This window comes from Sinocyclocheilus rhinocerous, unplaced genomic scaffold (assembly GCF_001515625.1).
Source record: "Sinocyclocheilus rhinocerous isolate Xijiao unplaced genomic scaffold, SAMN03320098_v1.1 scaffold829, whole genome shotgun sequence".
Classification (NCBI taxonomy): Eukaryota; Metazoa; Chordata; class Actinopteri; order Cypriniformes; family Cyprinidae; genus Sinocyclocheilus; species Sinocyclocheilus rhinocerous.
In genome coordinates this window covers 420191-433356 of record NW_015635681.1, presented here as the reverse complement: position 1 = coordinate 433356, position 13166 = coordinate 420191, and the positions used below count along the sequence as shown (strand labels likewise).

The 13166-nt window shown below is 35.5% G+C and overlaps 2 protein-coding genes across 2 annotated transcripts in view; one reads left to right on the top strand and one right to left on the bottom strand.

The window, feature by feature from the left end:
* Nucleotides 1–1231, bottom strand: part of LOC107747392 (myotubularin-related protein 7-like) — a 10816-nt gene extending 9585 nt beyond the window's left edge. The window contains exons 1-2 of the mRNA XM_016561858.1: nt 978–1231; nt 306–425 (exon numbers count right to left, since the gene is read on the bottom strand). Of these exons, the coding sequence (XP_016417344.1) occupies nt 306–425; nt 978–1001 (144 nt within the window). The 5' untranslated portion in view covers nt 1002–1231. The remainder of the gene's footprint in view (nt 1–305; nt 426–977) is intronic.
* A 7300-nt stretch (nt 1232–8531) lies between these two features.
* Nucleotides 8532–13166, top strand: part of LOC107747391 (microtubule-associated tumor suppressor 1-like) — a 56815-nt gene continuing 52180 nt past the window's right edge. The window contains exon 1 of the mRNA XM_016561857.1: nt 8532–8710. The gene's annotated coding sequence lies outside the window, so the exon portion shown is untranslated. The remainder of the gene's footprint in view (nt 8711–13166) is intronic.

The following is a 13166-nucleotide window of genomic DNA, read 5'->3' as shown; positions in this document are numbered from 1 at the left end:
TATGTGTGTATGTATGTATGTATGTATGTATATATATATATATATATACACACACACACACACACCCATGTTAAGGGATATATTACTACCCAGCTCTTTACAATTGGATATATTTAACAGAAATTCAACTGCTTGATTGCTTGTATCATCACAAAATGTGAGTAATGTCAATGATAAACAGACAAACACAGATAAATCGATTTTCTGTGTTAAAATTTGATTTAGCCAAAAGAAATATATAAATAAATAAAAAAACAAGGAAGGAAGAAGCTTGATTGTCTGCATGAAAGGGTTTCAGTTCCTACCCAGGTCTCTTTGCGGGCCTCCGAGTTCTCTACAAATATAGTGTGAGTAGAGGAAAGGTATAATGTTCCCACCGTAGATTTCCTGGGGGTCAGTCTATCAATCATACGCACATTTTCCACCTGAAAAAAAAAGCAACATACAATTTTTTTTTTCTTTCTAAAAACCAACCTTGTGATGTACATTATATGTTATCAATTGTAACAGGATGTCAATTATTTTGCAATCATAACACCAAGCTTCTCTTTTTCCCCAGCTTGGCATTATTCTAAAACATTCAAGTAGTATTATGAAATTAAGGATAGCTAGGGATAGATCACGTATGTACTTGTCCTAACCTTGAATACATTAAAATCATAAAATATCATACCACAGAGTATGTTTTTAAAATGAAATGGTAAGATCTGCTCAGTCTCATGGTGCATCAGTAGTGCTGAGGCTGAACCATTATTCAGATCTTGTTACAAGGCACTAGATGAAGGAAGATGGGGGCTGCATTGTGGCCTATCACTGGGCATATTCTGTCAAACATTTATTTTCAAAGAAAATTCATTCGGTAAACAAACATTGCGTTTTAAAAAGTATATGTCATTCAAAACGAATGCGATATAAAGGATGAACGCTGTATTGCGAGCGTTTATTAAATACCCGGACATAAAGAACATCAGCAGTACCTTTGGTGTTCTGATGTGCTCCATCCTAGAGACGCCTGTCCAAATGATGCGCAGAAAATTAATCCGGACCGACCGGGGAATCTGGTCTTTTTCAGGTCAGAAGAACAGAGCAATTCGTCGCATGTTGGTTAAAAGAACATCATTTGATAATGGGATGGCCCGCAGGTACTGTAACTCAAGCCATTGGCTCTGGTCTAAGTGCAGAGATCCGCTGTGCGCTCAGACTGGTACACGGTGGACAACACAGAACGCACACACACACACACACACACACGCACACGCTCTACGAATCCTACTATGGCGAAAGACTGGCTCATGAATATTACGTAAATTGTGTGACGTTTGTCCAATAGTTTTCTCTGATTGGTTGAAAGGCAGACAACGGTAGGTGTGCTCTAGTCAGAGGGCGAATTAACGATTCTCACTTTGAGGAAGGTTTGGTTTATTCAGTTTAATGAAGGTACGTGACTAGACGCTTTAGGAAGGTAACCAAGCAACGTCACAAAGAACTATTTAATATTTATGACTCAATCCCTCGCCGTAGTGGGATTTGTATATCGCATTACTTTGGATTATCTCACAACAGCGCACGCGCAAGCATCTCGTCTGTATCCCCATATTGAAACATACAAACTATCGCCCTTGAAATGAATGAAGACTAAGGACACAAGGTGATAGATAATGGTTGTATTTTAAGAGATACTCTATATAAGGTTCTGAATAAAGATATATAGCATTTGCATATCTGTATTGTTTTTTTAATATATATATATATAATTGCCTGTTTCCAGTATTTCAGTGATTTACAATGATAATTAACATTTAAAGTTGATTTCCAGTCACGATTCAAAGAATCAGTCACAGGGTTACAATGGCTGGTCACACAGTTTTGTCTTCTATCATGTTATTTTCAGGCAAGCAGCATTGTGTTGATTTTGTAATATAATAGTGCCCAATGTTTCACAATTCAAAGTGGCCCTTTGTCATATGACTCTTTCAACATTCAATACTTCTTTCATTTTATGATTATCCTTTTCATAGAAAAATCTTGATTTACGTGATTACGATAAATATTGTTGTTTTTTTTGTGTCCAGATTTGTCCAGAGGGTGGCGATAAATTACCGCGTGAACATTTGTGGAACATTGTGGCGCGAGTTGCCCCATTCTCCCATTGTTTACACATATGCACTTTACATGTGGTATAGTTTTACTTATATATATATATATATATATATATATATAATTTATTTTAATATATATTATATTTTCTACTTAAATAAACTAAGTTTAACATTAGTTAAAAATTAACTAATGATCTCTTGGTAAGGCCATGTAATCTGTTCAGTCCCATTTACTTTGATCAGTGACAGAGGAGGTGCTGTTTATAATCAAAGCTGAATTCTTTTGATTGAGTTCAAATCTTTTCTGTTTTTATGACTGTGCAGATTAACTCTTGCTAGACAAATTTCTCCCACCCAATTCCCTTACTTAACCCTTTATTATAATGGGACGGAAATAAAACAGCTTGGCTCAACACTGGAAAACTGGGACATCATATATAGGTTTATGTAACTGACCTCCAGTCTGGCATGTCCTTCTTTGTTACATTTGTTGATTATGATTGATTGTTCTGATTGTTTACTTTGAATGAATGTTTACTTTTGTGTACTTTGTTGATTTTTTTTTTTTTTTTTCAAGATTGTTTTGGACGTATGGTAAATAGGAGACAAACGAAAAGACAGAAATTAATAAAAGAATATGACAACATACATACATTTTGAACACTTTGGGACGTATGGTAAATAGGAGACAAACGAAAAGACAGAAATTAATAAAAGAATATGACAACATACATTTTGAACACTTTGATGGATTCATTCATGTCAATTAATATATCAACGTGTCATTTTATGTATGTTAATTGTTTTCAAGAATGTTCTACTTTAGGATTAACTTCATAAAGAATTTCAAAGTAAATTTCTTTGACATATACAAATACAATAAAGGCGTACTCACACTTATAATATTGAGTTTTACAGTATTGTTCACATTTACGGAAGACCAAGCATAAGGCAAATAGTTTAATGTGTTAGGGTCACCCAAGCATGTATGTATGTATGTATGTAAATAAATAAATAAATAAAAATGTAAGAGGTTTGTTTTAAATTGCATACAGTGCATCGAAATAATTTTAGCCATTCGTGTAAAACAAAGACTTTAAGCCCAAGCAGATGCCTCTGCAAGTTGATAACCATAGACATAATAATTTATTATGTCTATGTTGTTTACTACAGCAGTAGGCAGGACTAACACGCAAGCGACAATGCCATTGGCTAGTGCTCACCTGTCAACTGTCCGCGGTTTGATTTCAGCAAATCGCAATGCCGAAATCAACGCAACGCGATTAATATTCATGAGCCCAACAGAGAACTCGTTATTAACGCGGCAGACTGTGATATGATGAATATAAAATGATGTAGGCCTATTTGACGATTGTGAGAAGGTAAGACAAGAGCAAAAAAAGTTAAGAAGAAAAAAAGTTGTAAATTAATGTTGTTAAATAGATTACTTTTATAGTGTTCTTAATCTCTGAACTAAGCAATTCTCTAAGTTTTGTTTAATTTGAAAAATATATATTTTCAGACCTGCCTCTTACTCACTTACTGAACTTACTGAACGTTTCTGTGTCGAACTGGTCGATAAAGCCACAGTGTTTACACTTTTCAGGGTAATCATCCTACAGATGGTTTACTTAGTTGTCTCTACAGATGAAGCTGAGAAAGTGCCTGTGGTCGCAGTTTTAAGAAAATACTCCAGCTGAGGCTCCAGTCAGAGCTGCCTGTAGGCCATGATGGACAGCTTGCTGTGGCAGTATCTTTTCTCTGTCACTGCTTTAACAAGAGCAGGCAAGTAACAGAACATAGTTGCTTACACTTGATCTTCTTCTCTTGGTCCTCCTTTCTCAGTGATGTAGAAAGCTAAAAGGTTTCGAAGAGTATTCATAAATGCATTTACATAAAAAAGAGCTTGGTAAGATTTTTTTCTTATGTTCACCATTTATTTGAGTAAAAATATGGTAAAACATCAAAATTGTGGGAAAAAAAAAACTATCTGAAATAACTATTTTCCTTATTATTATGTTATAAAATGTAATATATTCCAGAGATGGCAAAGCTGAATTTTCAGGAGCATTTAATTTGGTGTCATCATATTTATTTACAGAATCAGACTCACTATACTCATTGACCTTAATCAGGTGAGATGCCATATTGAATTTAACACCGATGAAAACGAGGCTATGAAGGAAGACTTGCAGTCTTTACTCAAAATGGAGTTGTGAAACTTATGTAATTCCTACGCACTCTTATGGAGTTTTTGTCTGCTTTTTTTTTTCCAGAAAGATGTTTCAGCTGCACAAATCGGTATGTTGTTAAACAACAATACATTCCATTGAACACACAGTACTTCTGTCCCTCACAGCCTCATTTTCATTCCTGTCTAAAATTAAACATGGCACCATATTGACTAAGGTCTATTATATTGTATTCAGGGTGAATTCATTTAAATTGATTGACCAGATAATGTTGGAATGTCATTTTTCTATTTCTATATTTGACATGTGGAACCTGATTTTTTCTGGTCTTAGTTTGCTCAGGTTGAGGTGTGTCCTGTCCATCTTGACATTCTAATTTTTAATTATAAAGTTAATATATTTGTAGTAAACACATTAATCTCTAAAAATGTCATGAATGTTATATTGATGGCCTCTTTATTTAAAAATGCAGACATCTGCAAATGTTTTTATTAAAAAAAGGGCATCTCTGTGCTCTAGAGATGATTTGTCATAAACCTACCTGCGTTCACTCACTATGTAAGTGAACAGGCCCTAACAATCATTTTATTAATGGCTTGCTTTTGGTTGATTAAATATTATTAGTAACTCAATCCGCTGAAGTCTGCTGTGAGGTTGAATGCCTATGTTTACGGGCCCCTGAGAATGCTGATGTTTCTATATAAGTTCTTAGTCTAATGGAGGGAGCCTGGGAAACATATGACCTGCAGACTGTTGGAACATGGGTGGTCAGGGTTGTGTCTGAGCTTCCATTCTATGTTTAAGTGAAGATGGATGCTGCTATTTCTTTCCTGAATGCAGCAACCAAATACCTTTAAAAAAAAATGAGATTGGACCTAAAGGACTATTGTCCATGTATGAATCTAGGTATTATATCTCTTCAAAAAAACAGAATAGCTATTGAATGTGTGTGAGTGTGTTAAAATGCTTTGGACAGATAAAGAGTGAAATTAAAGCCCTGCTGTCTACAATGTTGCCTCCGTGAACCACACAAACACACACACACCAACACGTCACAAGTGTGTCCAGGTTTGAAGTGCTGTCCTGACTTTGAAAACAGATTCTCAGACATAGTTGCACAAAACCACTTAAATATGAATCTGTTTGTTTTTATCTCTTCTGATCCTTATTTTAAATATGTTAGGAATTATGAATATATGATAGATATTATGAATCTGCACTTCTGATAAATAAAAAATTTTATTAACACATTTACAGTCCCACGGCACTTTATGGGCTTCTTTTTCAGTTCTAAATTTTACTAACAGTTTTATTTTACATTTTTTCTGACTCACAGACTGTAAGTACGCTTTCATTTAAAGGATTTGCCGCTGACGATTCAAACGTGAGTTTTGGGCAGTGTAGAGTAGTGTTTGTTTGCATCAGAGCACACCTCGCTTTTCAGACCGATGAGCTTTGTAAAAATCGACGCGTTTCAGAAAGGCGAGGCATAGAGGAGAAACAATAATGTACAGTATGTGAAAAATAATGTGTTTTTTTAACTTTAAACCGCATAAACACATTTCATTACACCAAATACACCAAATAATGTTATTTTTAGCAACATCATATGACCCCTTTAATAGTGAATTGAGTAAAGATTTGCATTTAAAAGTTATTTTAATTTCAGTAAATATATTGGCATATATACTGCCACCCTGCTTTCATAAATATGTATATATATATATATATATACACACACACACACACACACACACATACATTAATAGTTAATAGTAGTGTTTGATAAGCCAAAGTTCACATGCATTGAGGTAAAGCATTTTTGTAGGTCCTGTCTTTTACCACTGCTTGAGTATTTGCCCACTTCTGTATTGTCCACTTGACTAAGAGTGCTGATTTGTTTTCCCAAGTGATCCTGATGTTGGTTCACTGGAACACTGCAAATATCAAATTTATCTTTAACCTGATAACATGACCAGGTCATTTATTGCACAACCATGACTCCTGTGTCTGAGTTTGTGTTAAAATGTATGCAAATGTGGTGTTGTTAGTGTGGTCTGAGCTTAAAAAAGACCCAGAGGCAAACTAACTGTTCTAAACAGAATTCTTTGAAACGATATGGTCCATAGTCTCCTTACAAGTGGTCTGCTTGTCATCTCTCAAAACGGTGCTGAAGACATTGAAGGCAAACAGAAATATGGACTTCATTCTAACTGTCTATTTAAGGGCAGTTAAACACAGTTACACAGCGCTCTGATATCATGTACCTCAATGTCAGTGGTTACAGCTGTGGTTATGGTTGCTGGCTGGGGTTTGTGTGTGTCATTGAAGTTATGTGTTTTTCTACACAATATGTTATGCTTTTTTTTTTTCCATGCTGAATGACGTTGGGAGCAAGATTGTACGTTTACAAGTTAATAACTTTGACTGTGATATGAAGTGGACAGGACAATATCTTTCCACAACTTAATTCTTCACTGATGCTCTTGAGACTTTTTTTTGGTTTGTTTGTGTGTATGTTTTGTCTCAGTGCTTGTCAGCAGTGTTTTCCTGGCATCTAATATGAGTTTATCTGGAAAAACAGCTGTGAGACTGAAGATACCATAGTCTATTATTGACCACAGTTCAGTGATAAGTCAGCTGACTAACCACTATTTAGTTGATAGCAAGCCAGAATATCATACTTGTTGGTGTGCTATTTTGACTTGTGCCAGCAAGCAATCACCCAGAACACCCCAGCAACCATATAGCATTGAGAACACTTAAACAATTGAAAAATGGCATTTTCGTGCAATTTAGTCTTCAGAAGTGAAATTTATAATTTGTTTCAGTAAATAAATAAGTAGATTTTGCTCTACCAATTCAAGTAGACAGTATGACACAGAGTGAACTGATTAGCATTAAACAGACTTTTGTACATGTTTTTTTATTATTATTTATTTATATTTCTTTATAAATGTCAGAAAGAGTTCTTCAATATTATTAGTTTTTAGAATAAAAAAACTGAAGACTTTCTGTATATTGATGAATTTGGTGAAACCAAATGGTTTTGTCTAAATGGATTTGACCATGTTGAATATCATTATATTCAATATACTGTTCAAAGAATTGGGGTTAGTAGGGGTTCTCACCAAGGCTGCATTTAACAGTAATATTATAAAATATTAATTATATTTTTTCTATTCTAATATATTTAATTTTTAACTTAATTTCACTTTTAACATAATTTTAACATAACATAATTAATTTTTATTTTAACATAATTTATTCATGTGATGGTAAAGCTGCATTTTCAGCAGTCATTAATCCAGTCTTCAGTGTCACATAAGGATCATTTCTTATTATTTTCAATGAAAACAGTTGTGCTGCCGAATAATTTTTTTCTGGAAATCGTGATACATTTCCAGGATTCCTTGATGAATACAAAGTTCGAAAGAACAGCATGAAATAGAAATATTTTGTAACATTATAAATGTTTTTACTGTCAAAATTTTATCAATTTAATGCATACTTTTGAAATTAAATTATTTATTTAATTTAAAATTAAAATGGTAGTAAAATAAAATAAAATTAATAAGATGTATCACACACTCTCCAGAAGAACTGTGAACTCAACGAACATGCTTTTTGCTGGATTATCACTGTTAATCTGAACAGATTTATGTGGGCTTTGAATCTCCCATTTTGAGTTAAGACCAACTTTAGTAGAACTGGTCCATTTTACATTGTCTTTTGTTTGTCATATCGTCACTATTTCTCTCATCCACCAGGTTTAAAACTGAAGAGACATACTCCTCCATTTCTTTAAACAAGATAGTTTTGGCTGCTTAGCAACCATGCATTCTGATACTCACAGGAGGGCCCCTTATTTCTACAGAAGTTGTAGCCAGGAGGAGGTAAACTGCCCACCCACACAGACACACACACACACACACACACACACAGACAGAAGAGATTCTTAGTCAGCAGTGAACTTTGAGCTCTCTGACTCATTATTTGACGTGAATACCCCAGCAACCTTTAACAGTGTTTAATAGAGATCCTTTTTGTGGTTTTATTGTGTTTTTATGTGATGCTTGTGTGTGTCGCAGAGCAGGGAGGATTGTCCCTGCTATTGCCTCGGCTGGCACAGAGGGTTCTGGGTAAGGGGAGGAAAATGCATTCCAGGGCTACCTCGGAAAAGTCACTCGCTCTCTGATACACACACACTTCTGGTTGGTTACTGCGGCACGGTTTGGCTGCAGCTGAAGACAGAGGGGAGGGGTCTCTCTTAGTCTCCGCTCTGACTGAAACTGCTCTCTTGCAGTGCTTTTGCTGGCAGGATCGAATGAAACAGGACGTTCTGTCCGGGACAGGCTTACCTGTGGAAAATGTGTGTTTTGATAAAATCAGGATTGATTCAAAACACTTGAAAAGCAGGTATGTCTTCGTTGGCTTATTTAAGTCATTTACTGCGTAGTTGCATGAGACAGCCTCTAACTTTTCTTCAGCTGTATGTATGTGAGGGATGTTTTTATGGTTTTCAAGTCAGCTGGGGCTTTTTCAATAACAATCCCAGTCTAATAACTTATATTAGGATTAGAAAGTACATTCTTGGAGCTTTGAGTTTATTTATATTGCGATTTTTTTTATACCTTGCATCCCCCAATCTATGTATTTGTATGGTGCCACAATAATTACATGTACAGTTATATAATGTAATGTTGATTTGTTTGCGCATGTGATGCTGGTATTGATAAGTGTGTTCTTGGAACCCGAATCACTGCTGTATATATTAATGATGAAGTTATTAGAGCACATCCTCTTTTTGGATGCTTTCCAGCGCTCTTTGACATAACCAGGGTGATCTATTGATCTGTTTACACATGTTACCTTGCACCAGCATTACATGTACCAGCGCCAAAGTCGAAATGCGCCAGACACCATCACTGCTTTAGAGGGACGTGACTCTTTGTGTTGTAAGATTATTTGCTCTAGTGAGTATATGCACCTGCTTGTATACCTTACCTTACCTAGCCTAATGAGATTCATAACCACATTTTTGCACTTAATTGACCCAAAAATGTTGGCAGCTCTTTTACTGGAGTACTATAAAAATAATGTTTGGAGTCAGTAAGAATAGGAATGATCTGTAGAGGCTTGTGGGTATTTTTGTATGGCAGACACTGCGAATGACAAAGTAGACAGCTCATCTCTATGGCAACTGTTTGGTTCTCACAGAAGTGTTTGGGAACCAAGAGAAATCCAAGCTGATGGTGCCTGTACCTGCCTGAGAGGATTTTGAGTGAAACTTACTAATCAGTATATCTTATCAGTATCAGTATATCAATGTGTTAAGAAACAGATAGCTTCAAATAGTGGTTTTCTGTGAAGTTGTCTTAAAGGTGACATATCATGAAAATCTGACTTTTTCTGTGTTTAAGTGCTATAATCGGGCCCAACCTAGAAAACATGAGAGAAAAAAAACAACCCAGTAAATTTTTTTGGTAAGCCTTGCTCTGCAAGCACGTGAAAAAGTGAGCCATTCAGATTTATCTCCCCCCGTGACATAGAAAGGGGATCGTATTATAATATTACCGCCCCTTAAAGGGTTTGTTCACCCCAAAATGAAAATTAGGCTGCGTTTTACTCACCCTCAAGGCATCCTAGGTGTATATGACTTTCTTCTTTCAGACGAATCCAGTCGGAGTTATATTAAAAATTGTCTTTGATCTTTCAAGCTCATACGTCATGCTCCCGGAACTGCTTCTGTGTACAACTGTTGGCGCAAGCTAGATTCAAGTGATTATTACGTTTTGAATATGGATATTTTTCTTACAAAAACGCATCGATTCGCTACAGAAGGCCTTTGTTCACCCCCCGGAGCCGTGTGAGACACTTTTTTTTGTGGAAGGGTGCTTTTTATTTCACGTCTTTTGAACTGAAGGAATGCAACACCCGCTGAGTACAACGATAGAGCTTGAAAGATCAAAGACAATTTTTAATATAACTCCGACTGGATTCGTCTGAAAGAAGAAAATCATATACACCTAGGATGCCTTGAGGGTGAGTAAAACGCAGCCTAATTTTCATTTTGGGGCGAACTAACCCTTTAATCTGCAAGTTTCCATCCACGGCACCAACATGGTGTTTTCACGAGCGACAAAGGTGTACCAGTTTTAACTGTTCTGTCTTTCGATGCACTGACGAACACAGAAAACTTTAGAATCCCAGCCTCAAAAGAGACAAGAGAGGTTATTGATTTATTTTCTATATATTACGCTGAAAGAAATGCAATTTCTTTCCCAGCTGTTTACCTTCACAGACATAACCGACTGTTTTGTAACTTGTGTGTTTTTAACATAAACTTGTGTGTATTTGACATCTTAAACGCAATAAGACATGCCGTGACATCACTTTCACTTCACTTTCACGTGTGACAGCCGCTTTCTGTGCGTGTGCTTCAGATGTGTGCACTCAGAAAACCATATATCAGAAGTTTAAACAGATATGGCTTTAAAACGCTTGATTTCGGCACAATAGACATGATAATCAAAACCAAACGGATGTTTATTATCAGAATCTGAGCTGTAAAGGCACAGCCCTATTCTGGAAAATGAGACAGGGAACAGCACCTCATTTGCATTTAAAGATACATGCAAGAAAACGGCGTGTTTCTGCTTCCACGCAAAATAGGCATTTTCAAAATGATATAATAAATGATCTGTGGGGTATTTTGTGCTGAAAATTCAGATACATTCTGGGGACACCCGAGACTTATATTACATATTGTAAAAAGGGGCATAATAGGTCTCCTTTAATATTTTAAGATTAAAGTCATAATGAGACTCAAAATGTGATCAGCCGCAATAACGGCAGATGAGCACAATCAAACTTATATTGTTGTCAGTACATGGCAATTAAATTGTAAGTATGTAGTTTAATTCTGCTATCACATATTGATTTTGCATGTAGTTCTTATTTCCCATTTGTTCTCTGTGCTAAAATGAATTGAAGTATATTGAATGTGATAAAAATCTGATTGTCTCTAAAATCCAATTAGCTGAGTTTAGCCACAAAAGTTCATTTGTATTCTCAGATTAAATGCTAAGAATGATTAGTTAGAATGACTAATTTCATAACTGAACTGACATAACTTAAGAACTATGTGTGTGTAATAACATATAAGCCTATCAGAATCAATTTTGTGCAACCACATAGATTAAAATGCTTTTTTCATCACTGTTCTCATGTATTGAAAGTGGTTCATCTTCCTTATTAAGATGTCATCATCATAGCCATGAGCATTATATGCGGTTGCATGTTTTTTCTAAGCAGCATAATTACAGCTCACAAACTACAGCACTCTGCATATCTGATCATTTGTATGCAAATAAATGAGTACATTCCTGTTTCAGAGTATGCATGGTATTGCATCGGTTACAGTATTTTATTTTGTAGTATAAACCAACATATATAGAGATTCATTGTAAAAATTTTAAAATAACTAAATTATTAATCTTTTGAAAACAATACGAAAACAAATACGATCTGTATTAAGGATAACATTATTACGCTTGCCAGAAAAAAAACAACTAAATCAATATCTGAACCACGGTCCTTTGACTTTTAGTTCAGTAATGATTGCCTAAGAATTCAAGCACTAGTAAATCTGTAGCTCTTTCTTAATATGTTTGACATTTCTTCTAGTCAATTTAGGGCCTATGTAGAGTTGTGCAAATCTGGACTTGACGCTCAAGCATTAGAATAAGCTTATGAGATCAGTTTTGGCACCAAGTGCTACTATGGGGAATAAACACCTTTTCAACTGCTGTAGCACCAGCCAAGCAAACAGCCTGCTAATGCTCAACTATGCAGTATAATTACACAGTATGGAGAGAGAGATAGAGACGCAAAGAGAAGTCACAAAAGAGTCTTTTATGGAGAGAGTATTTATTCTATAATTCACAGTGGAATTTTAATTTTCACTGTACAAAGTTACTCTTTTTTACATTTAAATATGTCTATTAGTATTTCTCTGCTTGTGCAATGCAACCAGCCTGTTATCAGAATGCATACACCAAGTTATCACATATGCCATGTGCAAAGTCCTTGTACTCTTGAATTTGTGTTGTGTGGAACAGTTTTTAATGGAACAGCTTTAGTCCTCAGGCTACGTCTACATTTAACTGACCAGGGTACTTAGACGGGTGTCTGCACTATGATAGAGAGAGAGAGAGACTTCGCTTCCGTCTTTTGGGCCTGAGCCTATTTTTAGCTCTTAAATGGTAGGCGGGAAGAGGAATAAAACGTTAAAGAATGACATTTATATGGAGGTGTAACTTGGCCACCTTAATAATTTCTGTTGTTTATTCAAGTCGCCATCTAGCTGTGGACGTTTTGCTCAGCCTTTAAGTCATATAAGGACAATAGTGGTTGCAAATATAAGGAAATGCATTTGTCTAGTTTTGAGCAGCCTGAATTTTAACAATGCTAAAAGTGGCCAAAATAATTTCAATTCTAAGAGCTTTGTCAATTCATGCGTAGGTGGTTTAAGAAGACATAGCAGCCTTTTGTCATCACATGCTGAAATATTTTCGTTCTAGGTCATCAGCGTAATTCCTCGTTAATGGAAATACTCACCTAATTACAAAAAACCGTGTTACAGAAAGGCTACAGTTCCCAAATTATGCATATTAACCTAGGGAATTATGCAGGTGCTAAATATGTGAAATGATGCTAAAGATGCTGTGCAGAAATTTGATCAGATGTTCTGTAAGGTTATAGAGGTGTTGTCATTTTAGTTCTGGGAAAAGCAAATGTATTGTGTATCACATTGACAAAAAAAACTCTGACTCTTTGGAAGGTCATACTGAAACTTAAGTCCACGGTTTTC